Here is an 18,505-nt window from a genome sequence, read left to right as displayed (position 1 = left end):
GTTATGCTTTGTGACGCTTATACAAAAGAGAGGTGCATACTGATCAAAGAAAGCCTTTATTTGAATGCTTTTTATTTTTTTGAACTGTTGTATACACCAGCGAAAATAATAAAAACACTGACAGGTTAAATGAATTACAGTGATTATCTTATATAATCATAAGCAATATTTTTTAAACTGTCCATAACTGCAGTTATGAAGCCACAGGCTGAGTGTTTTTGCAGTTGCCATGTTGGTGTTTTGAACAGGACGTGACAGGTGATGGGTAAAATCAGTGTTAAACCGAGGACACGACGCGCTTATTGGTTAAGGACTTGTCAATCACGATCACAAGTGACTGACAAGTCCTCTTTGGCTAAGGTTTGTCAATCACAAGTCCTTAGCAAAAGAGCATTTCCTGGATTATCCTCCTGTCTGATTCTAACAATGGCATTACAAAATGAACTTCATGTTTTATTCAATATGACCTGAAACTAGTGACTGAGCCATTAAAGTCATCGGAAAGTGTTCACTGAGGTCATAGAGCTGTGAGCTGTTTTCCAATATCTATCCAGCTTGTCTTGTTTTTGCAAACAAAGGAGTCGCCCCCTGCTGGACATGAAGAAGAATGCTGAAAGAAAGTTAAATCTCCCTTCAGACCTTTGCTACAGTGCCACCCCCATAAAAATATTGCCAGGAAAAAAACGCATCACAAATAATTAATTGCAAAAATATAACTTGCAATACAAATAAGTACATTTTGCTTATATAACATGTGTGGTTGCCTTCACGTGTCTGCCAGAATCGATTTTTTTGTACTCAAACTATACGTTATGTGTTATGAATAATATAATTATGTATTGACTTCCTTGTACGGACAGTGGTCAAAAAGGACAGACTGAAAGTTTTTCAGTAAGAAGGGTCTGAGGGTGAGTTTTATTTGAAGCTTGGAGTTCAGCCGTCGGGGCGCAATTTTGTGCATCCGTGACCAATTGGCGTTTATGGATTTCCTTGTTTATTGCCATGTTTGAGAATTTGATTGGACAATTTAACATCATCGAGAAATTCACACATCCTGACAGCACAGGCACTCTTGTCTTGTAGAGGAAGAAGAGGCACTCGCTAGCTAGCTCTTGACTAAGGATGGCAATTTCGAGTGGTGTTGAAACAGTAACATTTTTCTTGTGTTGAAGTGTTCATGTTTATTCAAGATTTGTGTATATATTTGTGTTTTTTTTAAGTTTTTTTTTATAGCAGCGGTTTGAGAAATATTACTATTGGTGTTAGATTTGTGTTTTTTCCCCTTATCTGTAAGATGCTTTACATTGTTTGACCTGTCTGACCCAACTGAGCCCCCACCAATATTTTTACCTCCAGTTATCACTGGGGTTAACCACTGGAAGCTGCATCTGTTTTAATTTATTTATTTATTTTAATTCTGTTGTTATAATACAGAGCTCTGCTTGAAAACCGTGTGTCCTTGCATGTCAGAACTAATGGTGATAGCAATTATTGTGGACTGAAGCAAGACCCCAAACTCTCAGTGTGCAGTTTAAAAGGTTTATTTAACAAGAATTCAAATATAGCAACAAAGACTTGCAGCTGGGGAATTATGGTTCTCCACACAGGAAGTGACTTCTGTCAGAAAGAAGAAGGAGGTTAATCCGTGTTGCTGGTAAGTTCTGAAGCCTTTAATGTTTGAACTGAATTGGATTCTTACTTGAGTATTCTAAGCAAAGAGGCAGTGAGGGAAGTGACCGGCCAGGAGGCAGGTGTTGGAGGAGGGTTGAGAGGCAGGTGAGTAATTCCACAATTCCTTTGTGCAGGAACGGACAAGTTCAGAATATCAGGTAAGTATTTTCCACAGGGGGAGAGCTCTTTGGTCAACATGATGATGTTAGCTCAGGCAACTTTTTGTTTTTTCTCTCAGTTTTCCTTTTAATTATTTGACTTTTTCTATTTGTTTATTATTTATATCCTATGTGTTTTTATTATTTAGTTTCACAGCTGACACAGCACTTTGTGTCAGCTGTGGTTGTTTTAAAGTGCTTTATGAATAAAGATGGGTGGATGGGGTGGAACCTGGACATCAGAAAGCCTGATTTTAACAATCAAACAATGACAGTCTGGCAAAGAATTGAATCCTGAGGTGGTCCTTAAATACTGTTGATTGATGATCAGATAAGAAGCAAGCACATCGGCTGAAGAGCAGGAAACCAGTAGGCACTGCCAGCAGGAGCCCAGAGTTTACTCTGCCCCCCTCCACCTGAGAGAAGAGGAAAGAGCGTGACAAGAGAGAGAGTGAGTGAGCAATAAAGGACAACAACCCTGACTATTCTTGGACAGTGACAAGACATTCACACGGCCCTTACTTTGATATGTGTCACTCACCTGAACTTTGTTGCATACTTACCAATTAATCCATTGAACTGAAGTCCCCAGATCAAAGTCCTTTTAAGCATCCTTGGAATGTGAATGGAGCAGCTACCCAAAGGACCCAAAGGATAAGTTGCCATAGCCCTGATTTCAGACAATACGAGACACCACCAGAGGTCACCTGTCCTCACCACAATGGCTCAAAACTGAGTTTAATGTTGATCATCGAGCATCTTATATATTTACACTTTTGTGAAAGCCTGCAATTTAAAGATTTGTGTTTGTTTTGTAGTCAGGCAGGAGACAAATGAAAAGTTTCGGCATTTACTCTAAAATTTCTGTTTAAATTCTGAAAACTTAATTACATTGGCACTGGTACCAATTAACTGAGGTCAGCATCCTCCTTTTTGTGCTAATTTTTATTGCCAGCTAACCGAAGCCAGATTTGTGCACTGTAGAACAACTGCTCCCTAACGTTTATTCCGAGCAAAATGCCGTCTGACTATTTTTTCTCTATTTACTTTTTCTTTATCTGTCTGAGGAAGTCAGTCTACAGACTGTCAGAAAAAGCCATGTAAGTCGGGAAAGTACTTCTTTTTTTAAATCCATTAGCACAATATAAAAGTTAAAACATAAAGGTTTGACATCCTTACACACAGAACTTTGAAAATAGAAAATAAATATTTTTTTTAACTGTGTGTTTCTTTAATATTTCTTAATACATCATATACAGAACACAAGCAACTATTTATTCCCACATCACATACATTCAAACCAGCAGGCTGTCATCATTATGTGTCTAATCAAATAACTATGAATACTAGAATAAATCAATCAAAAGTTAGAATCAGGTTTCGATTTTAAAGCCGATTAACTTCTATAATATTTTCTATGTTTTCTATGTGCAAAAACATAGAGCATCAGAAAAATGCTTATTTAGACTTATATCTTGTAATCTTTGAAGATCACCTCATTTTTCAATTGCACTTTATTAGAACCATCTGACTCAAAATGTTTGTTTGTGATTAGAGATGCCAAAAATATGTTTCAAGAGAACAGAGAAAGTAACGTACACGCTTTTCAGCCCACACAGTCACAGTGCCTGCTGTGCTCATACACTCATGCATCTCTTTCTGTTCTGACATAAGAGAGACCGTGTCTCTGAGGCTTTGACTGTTGGATGCAACAGCATTGGACAGGACACAGGAGTTCAATATGCTCATTCATACTGAAGCCAATTTGTGCAGTTTTTGATCTATGGCACACATTTTTAAATCACTCCTGTTTCTTCTTACTTTATGTTTTATGACTCCCCCCCCCCCAAATTTCACATACCTTTCTATAGCAATGGATTTGCCATTATAATTCATCATTATTTGTACTGGTAGCTAACTTTAGGGCGATAAGGTTTGCATATATGCAGTAGCACACTCAATCAGATGCTCCTGTCAAATGCTAATTTGTGTCCAACGCTGTCAAATGCTCAACTCTCTTTTGTTAATGTAAACGCCAGCAGATAATTAACAAATGGGCCATTACTATCATTTCCCCAGCAGTAAACGCTCACAACTGCCAGATGACACTGACACAATCAGGCTCTGGTATCCAGAGGAGGGTGACGTCAGTGTCAACATCAACCGGAGAGCACGAGTCTCAGACCTTCTTTAGTAATCTCTGTGCACACACGGCTCAAATATGGCTCCCCACAGTGCTTCCCAGACTCCCCAGACTGTGGATTTAATTAAACAGTGTGAAATTAATTAATCAGTGGGGTGGCAGGTAAAAGGACTTCTCACTGGAACTGCTCACGCAACCAAGACAGGCATTTCATGTGTGCTGACAGTTATTAATTTGCTGTATGTTTGATTATAGTGTTTCTATATAGAGATGCTGAAATTCCGAGAGATTAAAAGAGCTTGGCATGGGAAAAAAAAGTCATGCAAATTATCAAAAATAACAGCTCCCGAAAATCAAAGTGTAAACCTGTGTTTGATCTGTTCTATCAATTAATTAAAAATTTCAGTTCTGTATAATAATGTGGTGCAAATTAGATGGAAATGAGATAAAATATTCATTTAGTTATCTGGGGAATCTGCCTTGAGGGCTTTTTAGTCTTCAGTCTGGCTCAAAATGCTGTCCATATGGCAATTATGTACAGTAGTGTTGCAGGAGGATTGGTCTGATGCCTACTGGCAGAGAGGAGCCTGCCTGTGACAAACTGCTGCTAGGATCTGATGTGAGTTGAGGGAGATAATGAGGCTGTTGTAAGCCTTAAGTATAGAGCCTGCCCCCGGGGTGGCATATCTAAGTGCTCAGGCTTCTTCATTGTTGCACGTGCTGCTGAGGATTAGAAACACATTTACTTTTTTCTTCATAAACTTTGTCAGTACTTCCTGCAACTCTTTAGACAACTTCTGCTTTCATGTGGAAAGCCTCTTGACATTGCTTTGTGGAGGAGCTTTTTTTTTCTTTTTCTTTTTCTTTTTTTTCGTGGTTTGTAGATGTGAAGTCTTGATTTGATTCTGCTTTGAGCTATCTATAGCTCTTTTTAAGCACCCCACCAGAGAATGTGAATGTTCTGGGGTACATCCTACGGTGACTGAAGTTGAGACAAACGGCATATTTCAATTGAGAATCTTTTTAATATTTATTACATTGGTATGGCATTTCAAATTAAAATTTACTGACAAGGTAAAAAATGTGATATGGGTGAGGTGGTTTAATTTATATTGTTGATTATACAGGATCCTCTCAGGGAGCCCGTGCCTGCTGTGATTTAAGGATACCTGCCCACCTCTTGTGAGAAACATCCACTGCAGGTTGGATGCCTCCACCACCGCACTAACTGTCACATATATACAGCGTGTCCCCAGGAAACCATTGGTGCAAACTCCAGCACTGTGTCCAATTTAGACCTACAGCACACTACAGGTTTTCTATTTGAGTGTAACAGGGACACCATGCAACCAAGTGCAATACACAGAAAAAAAGAATCCCTGCAATGTGTGCAGAGTACTCGAGTGACCCAGGAGAATTGCCGTAATGTTTCATTACATAGAAAGCAATTTGTGGAATGCAGGCAAGTCTGCAGACATTATTTACAGACATTAACTTACTGAAATAAGCAAGACAGACTTCTTTAGACAATATTAGCAGGCATTTAATTAATAGCCATTCGGGAGTTGCATAGGAGAGTGTCTTGAAAGAGAGGGAGAGAGGCAAGCAGACAGTGTAGCCAATGGCAAGGAAACTTCAGAGAGACCTACTGGGCAGAACTGCAAGTGGTCACTCAACCATGGGATTAAAAAGCATTTAAGCCTTGTACCAGGACACCCCAACCCCCACTTCATCCAGCCGTGTATATCTGACCATTCAGGAAAAAAGAAAAGACAAATGTTTGGAGCCTGGTGCAAAACTGTGGGTTACAGGTTTTTCACAACGCCAGCATCTATAAATGTATTGCGGTGCTTTCTTGCAGAAAAAACATAATGAGCCAGCCTAAAAGGGTTTCTGTGTTCTGGTTAAGGTGCAAAATGGACTGTCACTACTGTTTATTTCATTCATGTCTGCATGTAATGAAAAAACATGCAATCAAATGTAGGACACGTTGACTAGAGTGGTTCACTTCACACTCCTGTTCACACTTCTAATGCCTCTTGGGTAACAACTGGCAATTTATGACAGGCTATTGACATATTTATAGGGGGCTCTAGTGAGCGCATGGTCTTGATTAGTACAAATCCATGCAGCAAACTAAATTACTAGCTGGGTTTCCCAGAGTGATTTTTTTTTTTTCAGTTCAATTTTGGTGCCAAGGGGATGTTGAAGAAAAAAGCTTTTGATTCGGTGATCACCAGCGCACCACAGCACCCCACCTGCCTATACTTGTTTTGATGGGCAATGATGAAAGCGCAGGTGGACGCGAGAAAGCTCCCCTCCCTCGTCAGCTACCGACTCCTCATCTGTGGTTTCCTATTAGCACAGGAGTGGAGGTTTGCAGTCTGGCTGCTGGGCACAGTGGGTCAGTGCTCACAAAGCTCTGTTTGTTCCCTGGCCTGCAGGGCTCCCAGGGTAAGCTTGGCTCCAGAGGGGAGACAAACAAAAAGGCACCACTGTCTCGCACACTGAAGTGATCTCCAACACATTCGTCTTTTCTTCACAACAGGGGTACATTTCTCTTCTTAGGAGAGGAATGGCAAAAGGAAACAAGTTCTTTAGAAACAGGGCCTGAGGATAACAAAACTGCTGTTGTTCTGAGCTATGTATTTTTCTCAGTTTAAATGGCATTTTGAGGTGTTGCTTGTAATATATATATATATATATATATATATATATATATATATATATATATATATATATATATATATATATATATATATATATATATATATGTGTGTGTGTGTGTGTGTGTGTGTGTGTGATATATATATATACATTTTCTTTGGTTGTCATTTCTATTTGTCTAGCTTTTTATTGAGCTACAGTATCAACACATTCTGAGTGAAACCAGTGGAAAATGACAAAAATACCATGCACATCGCCTGCTGTACCTCTGTCTGTAGAAAGCATATACGTATTATCTATTGCCGTATTGAACTATAGCAGGTGGAAACAGTACACAAAAAGGTTCCTCCTTTGATTAATAATTTCAAGGTGTCTTTTACACCCGTATGTGCTGTCTGCCTCTGATTTCGAAGGATGAAATAATGTGCAGGATAGTCTTACAGCTGCCGTCAGGTCAGACATTACTGTTGTGCAGCAATCTGCAGTCCAAGTATAACTCCATTATTGAGGGGACTTTAAAATGGGAGCTGTGTGACACACAGCGGGATGATTTAGTTTAATGACCATGGCAGTGACAGCACTGTGATGGAAATTGGACTCCCCCTGCAAATTTACATCACTTGAGGGTACTTGGGGCTCTTTTAGCGGCTGCACTCCAGAGCACGAGCCATCAGGAGGTCCTGGATATGTCATGCTTGTCACCTTCCTTTAAGTGTATCTGTAGACGTGGGAGAGGGATTAATATTATATTGCCTACGGAAGCACAGAGGCCGTCTTATCAGCACTGCAGATGTGATAAGTACCTCTACCCCCATGAAAACCAAAAAGAAGAAAAAAAAATCTCCAAGCAAAAAGACAAGCATCTCTTTGTGTTGTTTCCGCGCACCGCTTCTGAGTTTCAATGCAGCTTTAGTGGCAGATATGGTGTAATTTCACATCTGTTGTAATTTGATGTGCCTGGATCAACCTCTGTGAAATCGTCTTGATCACAACATGGCTCCTCTCAATTATTTAGAAAGTGGGCATATGGCTTTAGAGATACTAATCTCATTTCTTTTGATTTTTGAGGTATTCGGAATAGGATACTACACCACAAGTCCCAGAAAGAGGTACTAAAAAAACAGTTTCTGTGATCATGTTTTCTGGAAGCTTTGCATTCAGCCTCTTTTCATAGAAAAAAAAGATTTAATAAAGAAAAAATGTCACTTTTATGGAAACATTTTCCATCATTGCCATGACACTCATCTCACATTAGTTCACATCAATGCAGATGTCAGTGTGCACAAATTGTATTGCCCTCAAACTGATTCTGAGCTGTGAATGGAAGTTATGGCAACCATTGCTGTCACTTCAGTTTTATCAGAAAAACATGCAGTAGAACCATGGTAACAACATGTGACACAAAAAGCATCTACATCAAAGCCAGCATATACTGTAATTAGAATTTATTGAAGCTTGTCAGAAAAGGTACATGATCTGCTGAGCCTTTGGATTCAGTCCAGTGCCTTCCATTAAACACAGTACAGTGCATTAAGCCTGGCCATGACACGATACAAAAATGAATGCACTCATTTCTGAATCCGCAGCTGCAAATAAGAACATTACATGTATGCATTTCCAAATAATTGTATCTAAACAAAAAGTAGCATTCCTATCAAGATGAAAAACTTGTCATGTATAGTATATGATCATTGGCCACTTAGGTACATGCATTCAGCTGCTTTGTGTTAATGAAAAATTCTAATCAGCCAATAGTATGGCAACAATGGTCAAGATGACCTGATGAAGTTTAAACTGAGCAGTGACTTTGAATGTGGTATGGCTGCTGGTTACAGGTTGGCTGGAACTGTTGATCTAATGGGAATTTCCTACGCAATCATCTTTAGGATTTACAGAGAAGGGATTTTTTTTTTAAAAGCGAAAATATCCAGTGAGCATCAATTCTCTGGGTGAAAATGCACAACCTGAGTCTCTGTTTCTGCTGATACATTCGGATCATAGGGTCAGGTGTAAACACACATGAAAGCATGGATCTATATTGCCTTGAATCAATGGTTCAGGCTGTTGCTGCTGGTGATGTAATGGTGTGGGGGATTTTTTTTCGCACACTTTGGGCCCTATAGTATCAAATGAGCTGAACTGATCAATTAAAGACCAGAGCCTACCTGGTCCTTAAATGCCAATCTCTTTATCTTTATCTTTCTTTATCTTCTGATAGCTGCTTCCAATAGTATAACACCCAATGTCGCAAGGTTAAAATCACCTCAAGATATGTTTTCTTTTTTTTTAACTGAACAGTACGTTTACTCAAATGGTCTCCACAGTCACCAAATCTCAATGCAATAGAGCACCTTTGGGATGTGGTGTAACAGAAGGGATCACGGATGTGCAGCCAACAAATCTGCACAAACTGTATGATGTTGTCATGTCAATATGACCAAAAATATTTTATGAATCTATGCCATGAAGAATTAAGGCACCTCTGAGGGCAAAAGAAGGGTCAACCGTGTACTAGTAAGGTGTACCTAATAAAGTGGCCGGTGATGGTATATATGCTACACTAAAAATGGTCACATTTAAACACTTTGCATATCACGCTAGCAGGCATAGCTTTCTGGTAGATGCTAATAAAAAGAGAAATCTGATATTTGTGCGCAGATCTGAAAAAGAAGCTGAGCTGCAAAGCACACATGTGCACACACATTTGCTCACATATGTTGTGTGTTCTTTTACACAACTCCAAAAATGCGTGCCACCCACCAGCGACAAGGCATGATGACTCGACAAGCTACCTGGCACCCTCTGTAGTTGTAAGGCCAAGGCCAGTAGCCCCGCAGAGGCTCACACACTTTCTGGCAGTGAGTGTAGCTGCGTTGGCATTCGGAGCAGCAGATCCCCTGGTGGTCTAACATGGTGTCAAAGGTCAGGGCGCTTTCCTCTCCGGCCCCTCTGCTGCGCTGCATTTAAAGGAACCAATGTTGATTTTGAATAGCAATCGTGTTTAAGAAAAAAAAAAAGAAAGAATATATTTTTTTAATATTCATTTGCAATTCAAATGTTTTGAAGAACTTCTCATCCTCTCAAGTATGTGACTGCAGTTCTTGAAGGCAGCATGAATTTTTATAACCGGTGGGAGTTTTCACTTCAGTTCACAAGTTCATCAAGTTGGAACGGCAGATATTACCCAAGTGACCTGTAATTACAGCTGCCAGTATTGCACCTTAACAACAGCAGCAGTAAGTATGTACCTCCTACAGCCAGCAGAAATACAGGAACCACTTAAACACATTTCCACGCTGTGAACTTCTATCAGTGTGAAAATACATTTTAACAAGGCTGCCATCTTAAGAGTCCTGATGTAGTCCTCTATTAAAGTGTTGACAAAACAGAGAGACGTAAATTCATAATGAGCCTTAAAGGGTTGCTTCAAGGCTCTATATAAGCTTCTTGATCAAAAATTCACCAACTCTTGAGACTTGTTTACCATAAACAGCACTGTGGATGAAGAGACTCACTTGATAGGGGTTTTCGGGGTTGTCTGCTGACCCCACAGCTGACTGCGCCCCCTCCTCCTCTTCTTCCACAACTCTGGAGGTGTCATTCTCTGCGTGACTCACCAGGTCCCCCTCCTCGGCAGCTGCCTCAACCTCCTCCATGTTAAACTGCCGTTTGGCTCGATGCGTGTCTCTCTTTTTCCTCTCCCCATCTGTTAGAGCAGTCGCAAGAGGCAAGAGTATTGGGTCAACATACACAGGAAGCCATACATGTCCTCAGAGCTCAATCCTACATAGCTGGAGCTGTCTCAGATGTCTTGAATAATTAAATTAGCAGCAGTGATATCAAGCAGTCTTGCATATTTCAAGATCATTCTTTTTTAATACAAGACTCTGCGAGTCTTTTTTTGGTGTTGGGCTCTGAATGTGGTGTATGTTCAAGATGTTCGAGTGCTTCTCCAACTTCTAAGACAAGGCTGTAAATTTTACAAGTGTGTCAGCAGATAAGCAGGGCAAACATAACTAAGGTTTTAATAAGCAATGAGCAACATGCAGACTGATCGAAGGCCAGTCTTCCTAGATTATGATGCTATGTACAGCAACTAAACAGAACAGAAGGAAACCTTTTAGATATGTCGGTCTGAGCCAGTAAATGGGAAGCTCCCCACAAAGATCCAGAATTTTCTTGCTCAGAAACCTGGTGTCCTTCAGCGGCTGCTCTGCTGCAACCCAAATAAGGAACTCCTCATCAAAGCTCACTGGCATTAATTCATCTGTCTGATGGAGGGTGAAAAAAAGAGAGACAATGTCCTTGAATTACTTAGAAGGAAAAAGAAATTTAAGCTGTAATCTCTCTCCTTTTTTTTCTTTTCAATTTACAACAGTCTGTATCAAGTAGTTTGCACGTACCAGGTCAAACATCACCATCTCTTTGTCGTGAGCTCCCATGGGAGGAAGTTTGGCTTTGATTTGGGATTTTATATAGCACTTGTCTCCTCCAAAGAAGCGGATTCCAGTCACTCCCTGCACCAAATCACAGAGATGCCATGTTTACACTCAAGGCTTTGCGACTTTGCTAAGCACACAGAAGGTCTCAGCTGAGCTACCTCGGGAAGCGAGAACAAGGACAAACTTACTCACAATTTGAAAGTCATGAATTTCCACAGCTTCCTCAGCTCCACTCCCGGTTTTAAATCTCTCAAGATTGTTGTCAGAATCAATTTCCATGGAGCCCTCCCTCACCTCCCCGTTGATGTTCATACTGTAATGAACATTATAAACCTGGCAGCATTCAAAGTGGGATGTTAAAATGACTGATTAGTCGAGTTATGTAAATGACACAGTAGCGAACACGAGAGAAGAGAGATAAAAAACAAGCTTCACGTTGCTTGTGTTATTCCCCAGCACAGTCATCAGTCACAAAATCCTCTGAAAATCCTCTGTAGTTTTACCACACTGAGAATTTGAGTAAAGCACCACAGGAGATGCTGTTACAGACCTTGATGGGGATGTTTGCCCTACAGGTGAGCTCATTAGTACACAAATAAACATTACACTATTTCTTATAAGATGGAAATGAATTCCAGGATCAATTTATGTAGTTTCTATGTGTTGCAAACAAAATTAAAGATGCATTTTTACAGTCCGAATTGTGATGGTTGTTGACGGCGCTTCCAAGAGATTAATATACATATCACAGAGCTGAAAACAACCATGCCCATTTAAATTTCCATCATTAAAGGATTCTGAAAAGTACTTGTGGCGTGCTCCTCACCAAAAGCATCCCTGTCACATTCACTCACAGATATTTGTTATTGAAGGGGCAATGCAATAACTACCTTTTTTTCAACGCTTACATTTTTATCGCTCCCCTTCTGCAGATAGAGAGTAGCCACGGATGCACACAACATTAAAACTGCACCAACAATGACAACCACAGCTCCAAATCTCAGGGGACGGCTGAGTGTAGCAGAGGTTGGTGTGCTGCAGGTGCTTTGTCCCTGAAAGTTCAGAGTAAGCAAAGTAAGAAGTGACACACACACTGAGCCAGGACAAGAGAAACATCCCTGGAAAGCTTTAGGTTTTCCTGAGTCGACAGCTTTATTAACATGTCACAGATGTCAGTTCTATTTCTAATAAAAAGCTAATAAGGTTTCCTTACCGGAGGCCTGCAGTGCTCAAAACACCAAGATCCACAAGTTGTATTTTGCACTTTCTCCATAATCTCTCTTATTGTGTCTTGTATGAACCGTTCTCTGCTTGCTTCTCCTCCGAGAATCGGTTTGTCCACAGAAGAGTTTTTTTCTAGCCCGTAGGTGTGAATGACGTAGAGTTGATTTACTTCACTTGAGCAAAATTCTTCATCTGAATGTTACCTGTATTTCCATAATGCTCAAAGCAAAGTGGCCACCCTGTGGTATCAAGCTAAAACAAGGCTTAAGCAGCTCTGAGTTCACGACAGACTGACTGGTGCCGTGTTTTATGGACAGGGATGCAATTGTTGGTCAAAGGGATGTTATGTGACCTTTGAGTCAGTGATTGTTTGGAAAAGAATATATAACCTGTCACGACAGCTACAGATGAGGGACAGATTAAAGGGGGGAAAAATGCCTTAAAGTCACTCAGTCGGGTGTTGGTACACTATGTGACACCACAGTTGCATCAGAATTCCTTTGTGTGCTCATTTGAGTTGAAATCTGGTGATTACACTGGCCATAACAAGAACACATTGATGATTTATTGTTTCTTAAATAGCAGAATTATTTTTAGATGCTGTGAATATATTATAATCATCAAACGATTCACTGACATATTGCCATTTTGGAAGAGACCAGCCAGGATGGAAATGATGAAATTTATATCATAGCAGGGATTACTCTGAACAATGTCTTAGCTTTAATTTCTCCCCTTTTCTCACCGTTCTGTGTTCTTGTATGTGTTTGCTGCCGATTTTCTGCGTTTGCTTGGCTGTTAGAGATTCCAGATTAGAGTAATGCATTATAATTCTAGTAAAACTTGAATAGAGAAGCTTTCATGCTCTTTGTAAGTCTTTATATTATGAGATGATACAAGAGCACACAGACTGGAAGTAATGTACACATTCATACACACACACACACACACACACAAAGACATAACCTTTGCTGAATTATGAATTGTTTCATCTGACTAGAGGAGAAAGGACATTTTGCGGTGATGTAGTCTTTATCACAGCTTAAAGAAAATTGCATGAAAAGAGATTTAAATGTAAAGTGCTGCTGTTTCTTAGAAAAAGATAAAATCACAGTTTTAAAACCACATAAGCTGAGGGGCAATCACAAAAGGTGAGGGGAATCTTTGACCATTAAAATAATGTGCTCACGGAATAGAAAAAATACTCTTATTACTTTAGAAACAATGATAAATCACTGTGTTATTTACAATAGTTGACAATATCTACACAAAAACAAATATTGTTTGTTACATAACACTTTCATTTAAAAAAAAAAACAACCTGAATAATGGGGGTGTTGCTTTTTTAATTCCCCGAGTGACTGTAAGTACATTTGACTGGCAATGCATTATTTGCATGCAAATTGAGGCAGCACAGTAAGTATATTGTGTACAATGACAAGACAGTGACATTGGCTTGTGCTTGTCATCAATTTTGCTGTGATGGTTGGAGAACCTCATTTTATTTATTGCAGCCTATAAGCCTTTAAGGGAAATTAAATGCATTCAGTTGGCTAATTGAGGTTATTCTGTATGCTTTGTGAATAGGACAAAAGGTTGTACTCCGCCTGTAAGATTACAGTTAGGCCCTACAAGCCCAGGATTTTTTTAATAGTACTGAACAAAAAAACAAAACAAAAAACAACTTCTCTTTATTAAATTTAAACTGTTTATTTGTGCAACAATGTGATAAAATCTACCACAAACATGGCAATCTTTCACGTTGATTGTTTTCCACAGCAGAAAGGCCCTTCTCAGCCTAAATGTCCACAGGTCATGCCCCTTAAATATTAACACATGCTTTTAAAAATCCATAATAAAATTCCTTTTTACATTGAATCATTATGAAAAATATATTATTAATAATGTAAAAAATCTTGCATATTACACATGATACAATGAACAGTCTTATATGAGTTAAAAGACACATGACTTACTACAAAACACTGCAACAATCCAACATAGAGTCTATTAAGATTAAGAAGTATTATACAGTATAGAGACAGCACAGAGGAAAAAAAAAATCTCCCTTAGTGACTGTTTGATCTGTCATTTAAGCTTACTTATGTTTTTGTATACTCTGGGATGGAAATTTCGTCTGTTTCCTGTATTCTCGCTGGTGTCGGTGGACCAACGAGAATGTAATCAAATTCCTGGTGTTGAACTTTTTCATACACACTCTGAAGACCGCTGGTTTTGGGCATGTGAGGTGGGTAGTAGTTTTCCCTTCTGGTGTCCCTGGGAAGTGAAGCTGTCTTGGAAAATGTTGACAGATGGGGACCGCAGGCCAGGCTCGTGTTTGGTCTTGTAGCTGAAGGGCTCCAGCATCGGTCCGAGTGTCCCAGCACTTTGCACTCATTCGTACATGCCCAGAGACCTGTGGAAAACAGTGGTGCTGTCAGGATGTGATATGAATACAGTTGCTGGCTCACCTGGTTGAGCGTGTTTGATAAATGAAAGATCTCAGCTCAAGTCCAAATGATTCGTCACAATGCATCCAGTGTACAGTTAAATCAGTCAAAATGTTACCAGTGCAGTGGTAGAGAGGTTATCTTTTTATTATATCCACTTATAAACCACATAATCTCCTATTTTTTCTTTTTACCTCAAGAAACTGCTCACATATGCTGTTATTTGACTTATTTTCTCTCTAGATATATGTTTCACTTACTGTTCGTTGGGGGTGACTCTTTTTTGTGCACATCTCCACTTATATCAGAATCGCTGTCATTGAAGTCACTGTCTCCTTTTCCACTGTCCTTGCCGCTGATGTGTGGATCTCTTGCTGAGATTGTTGTGAATGAATTGCCCTTCCATATTGTTATCGGCCTGACAGTTTCTTTCCCATATCCTGGTAGTGTAGAATATCCCTGCAGAGATTTAAACACATTCATGGAGATTTTGAGTCTAAATACAAAGAAAACAAAAGAAAACAAAACAAGAAAACAAATTTGATTACCTTTTAAATGGACATACCTTTAATTTACCCTCCATAACCCTGTTGTTTGAATCAAACATCCCTGCTGTCTGTCTGCCATCCTCGCAGCCTGTCTCCATTGTGTTGCTGCTGGCCAATGGAGGATTCTCTGGAAATGGATGGGCATCAAACACTTTGCCTTTGTGGTTTTGATTTAATGAATCAATGTGTCCACTTTCAACTTTCTCCACATTTGGAATTTCTTCTTTATCATCACTTCCCCCATCCCCTGTCTCCTTTTTCCGGCGGCTGCAAATGGTTGTGATAAGAATGATAGCCACCAGGAGAACAGAGCAACTGCCTGCCAGGACGATGATTATGGCTACGGACATGTCCCATTCAAAGGGCTCCTCATTGCCATTTTGAGCTGAGGAAGGTAAACTTGGTAGAGCACCTTCTACGAAACTGAAATGTATTGTAGCTGTGGAGGTAAGTGCGGGGGATCCATTGTCAGCGACTGACACTGTGACTTTGACATTGTCTGCGATATCATACGTCAGCTGTCGACTCACGTGCACCTTGCCTGTGTCTTTGTTGATAGAGAAACCCAGGTGTCCCCCCTCGGTGATTTTATAGGACAGCTGTGCATTTATGCCTTCATCAGCATCTGTTGCCTTTATCTGGGTTACCACATAACCTGCAGGTGCATCTTTAGGCAGGAAAACTTCAGCAGATCCTTTGTAAAGGGGGGGCTCTATGATAGAAGGCTGGTTGTCATTCTGATCAACTATTTTTAATCTGATGACAGCTCTGCTCTGAAGCTGTGGTGACCCCCCATCACTTGCTTGAATGTGTACATCTAGCTGTTTCATAACTTCGTAATTAAAGCTTCTGAGTGCATATATAGAGCCAGACACTGAGTTAAGAGACACAAATGTGTTCACTGGGGATCCCATGATAACGCTCTCCACAAGCCTGTAAGTAATTTTCCCATTGTTGCCCAGATCCGCGTCGGTGGCCTCAACTGTGGTGATGTAAGCACCCGGAGCGTTGTTTTCTACCACTGAAACTTCATAGACAGCTTTAGCGAAGTGCGGGGCGTTGTCATTCTCGTCCGTGAGTCTTATGGTGTACTGAGTGATTTTTCTCAGTGGGGGTGACCCGAAATCCTCAGCCATGACTGTCAAGTTATACTCACTAATCCGCTCTCTGTCTAGGGCTGCTGCTGTAACTATCATGTAGCTGTCCTCGTACGCCTGTCGGAGTTTGAAATGGTCGTGGCCGTATAACGTGCAGTAGACTTGGCTGTTAACTCCAGAGTCTCTGTCCATGGTGCTGATGAGCGCCACCAGACTGTCCTTGTCTGCCGCCTCGCTGATGTATGCAATGCCTGTTGTAATGGAGGTCATAGGGGTGATGCTGATTTCTGGGGCATTGTCATTAACGTCGGTGACGTGAATTATGATTTTGCACACGGAGGGGGTGGGGTTGGGTCCCAGATCAGTCGCCTGCACGTCTAGCTCATAGGTGCTTTTGTCCTCAAAATCCACGGGGCCCCTGAGAGTGAGGTGACCTGATTTGTTATCCACTTGGAAAAGTTGTCGGATCTCATGAGAAACCTGTTTTCCGAACCCGTAAACGACCTCTCCGTTTAAGCCCTCATCAGCATCAACTGCGTTTAAGTCCAGTATAACAGTGCCGACAGGCGCGTCCTCTGGCAAACTGACTGAGAAACTATTTTGGTCGAAAACTGGACTGTTGTCATTAAAGTCGGTCACTTTTATAGTTATCTTTGTTGACCCCGATCGGTACGGATTTCCTCCGTCTGTGGCGACCAGCTCTACAGTGTATGATGATTGAGTCTCCCTGTCTAGCTCTTTCATTAGTACCAATTCCGCATATTTAACCCCATCCGCTCTCAGGAGCACATCAATGGTAAAATGACTGTTTACGGAAATTTGATAGCTTTGGATGTAGTTCGACCCGACATCAGCGTCCACAGCCGGGTCTAAAGGGATGCGGGACCCAACTGCTGCATTCTCTGAGATTTCCACTATAGACTCCTTGCTTGGAAACTCCGGAGAGTTGTCATTGATGTCCTTTATGTCCACCTCAACGTGAATCAATTTGTAGCGATCTTTTGAGAAATTAACCACGTCAAAAGTAATCAGACACTGTAGAGAATGTCTGCAGATTCTCTCCCTGTCAACTCGTTCTCCGACAGTGAGTTCCCCGTCGCTTTCTCTCACCCTGATGAATGAATCGTTGAATTGTTTCATCATCCTGAAATTGCTCTTGGAGGAATGAGACAGACTCAAGGACATGTCCTTGGCAAGGTTTCCGATGACCATACCTGGTGCGTTTTCCTCATTGGTCTGATATCTGATAGTATTTCCCTCGGACCGAGCCCACGAGGCAAATAAAAATTGATGAATTGAGAATATTAAAATCCACCGGTGCCAATAAGTTTTAAATTTGCCCCCTATCATCTTCGTAGTAATCTTCCTCTCGGTAAGCAGCCTCATTGTGTGCAGGAGAGAGCAGTTCACCTCTGGAGCGAGCTCTCCATACAGCTCCCGCTTTTATGAACTGAAGTGTGCTGAAAGTGAAAGTTGCTTGCTCCTTGCGCGGAGCCAGTCAGATACGCTTGTTGCCTCGCCTTCAACAGCTCAAAATTCTGCAGTGGCGGGGTTTATACAGCTGCTGATGCTAATGAGACGAAGTGTGACCAATCCCTCGCTTTAGAATTAAAAATACCCCCTTATGAAAAAGGAAAAAAAAGCTCTGAGCCTTTTCTTTTTTTTTCTTCAGAGTGCACACTGAAGGAAGTTGCAAAACAGAAAAAAGGGCAGAGAGATATTGCAGTCCTTGAAGATAGTTCCTGTAGTGTTTATCGTCTTATTACAGCCATTACCGAGTGATGGTTTTATTCAGCGAAAGCCTATTTCTTTTTCTTTTGATGTCTAGTGTATTTCTGTTGAGCGTGCCTGTGCGCGAGCAGATATGTGCAAGTGTGCGCGCTCTTACACAAATGTCTGCATACACTCACAAGACCAGCTCAATTGTTTTTGGTGAACTGAGCAAGGTTTTTCTTCGGGGCTCAGTTAACACGAGAACAGTTTAATTATCTAGAGACAAATCCGCATTAAATTGTCTACGTCTCCCCTCTGAGTAAAGGGTGGCGCTATATTGATCTCTTGGTGTGGCAGGAGCTGAAATATGTTTTTCTTATATCTTACTTGTA

At 40.7% G+C, this 18,505-nt stretch overlaps 2 protein-coding genes across 2 annotated transcripts; both read right to left on the bottom strand.

The window, feature by feature from the left end:
- Window positions 1-9,166: 9,166 nt before the first annotated feature.
- cnmd (chondromodulin) lies at window positions 9,167-11,360 on the bottom strand. The gene is made up of 5 exons (XM_084908592.1): window positions 11,274-11,360; window positions 11,043-11,156; window positions 10,757-10,910; window positions 10,155-10,345; window positions 9,167-9,596 (listed from the first exon to the last, which is right to left on the bottom strand). Exons 1-5 carry the CDS (start codon window positions 11,358-11,360, stop codon window positions 9,369-9,371), a joined length of 774 nt encoding a protein of 257 aa, XP_084764718.1. The 3' UTR covers window positions 9,167-9,368.
- A 2,627-nt stretch (window positions 11,361-13,987) lies between these two features.
- Window positions 13,988-18,001, bottom strand: pcdh8.2 (protocadherin 8, tandem duplication 2). The gene is made up of 3 exons (XM_084908711.1): window positions 15,321-18,001; window positions 15,016-15,214; window positions 13,988-14,721 (listed from the first exon to the last, which is right to left on the bottom strand). The coding sequence occupies exons 1-3, from the start codon at window positions 17,784-17,786 to the stop codon at window positions 14,408-14,410; spliced, it is 2,979 nt and encodes a 992-aa protein (XP_084764837.1). The 5' UTR covers window positions 17,787-18,001; the 3' UTR covers window positions 13,988-14,407.
- Window positions 18,002-18,505: the final 504 nt, after the last annotated feature.

This window comes from Perissodus microlepis, chromosome 16, assembly GCF_051167445.1.
Source record: "Perissodus microlepis isolate ML-2025 ecotype Zambia chromosome 16, ASM5116744v1, whole genome shotgun sequence".
Taxonomy (NCBI): Eukaryota; Metazoa; Chordata; class Actinopteri; order Cichliformes; family Cichlidae; genus Perissodus; species Perissodus microlepis.
This window is presented reverse-complemented; position numbering and strand designations above follow the sequence as displayed.

Excerpts from the sequence above, each read along its gene's own strand:
- cnmd (XM_084908592.1), bottom strand. The coding sequence starts at position 11,360 with ATGGAAATTGATTCTGACAACAATCTTGAGAGATTTAAAACCGGGAGT. Across the intron at positions 10,346-10,756 it reads CAGACCGACATATCTAAAAG|ATGGGGAGAGGAAAAAGAGA; the intron begins GTTTCCTTCTGT and ends CTGCTCTAACAG. Across the intron at positions 9,597-10,154 it reads ACCCCGAAAACCCCTATCAA|CGCAGCAGAGGGGCCGGAGA; the intron begins GTGAGTCTCTTC and ends CTTTAAATGCAG.
- pcdh8.2 (XM_084908711.1), bottom strand. The coding sequence starts at position 17,786 with ATGAGGCTGCTTACCGAGAGGAAGATTACTACGAAGATGATAGGGGGC. Across the intron at positions 15,215-15,320 it reads TTATGGAGGGTAAATTAAAG|GGATATTCTACACTACCAGG; the intron begins GTATGTCCATTT and ends AAATCTCTGCAG. Across the intron at positions 14,722-15,015 it reads AGAGTCACCCCCAACGAACA|GTCTCTGGGCATGTACGAAT; the intron begins GTAAGTGAAACA and ends TGTTTTCCACAG.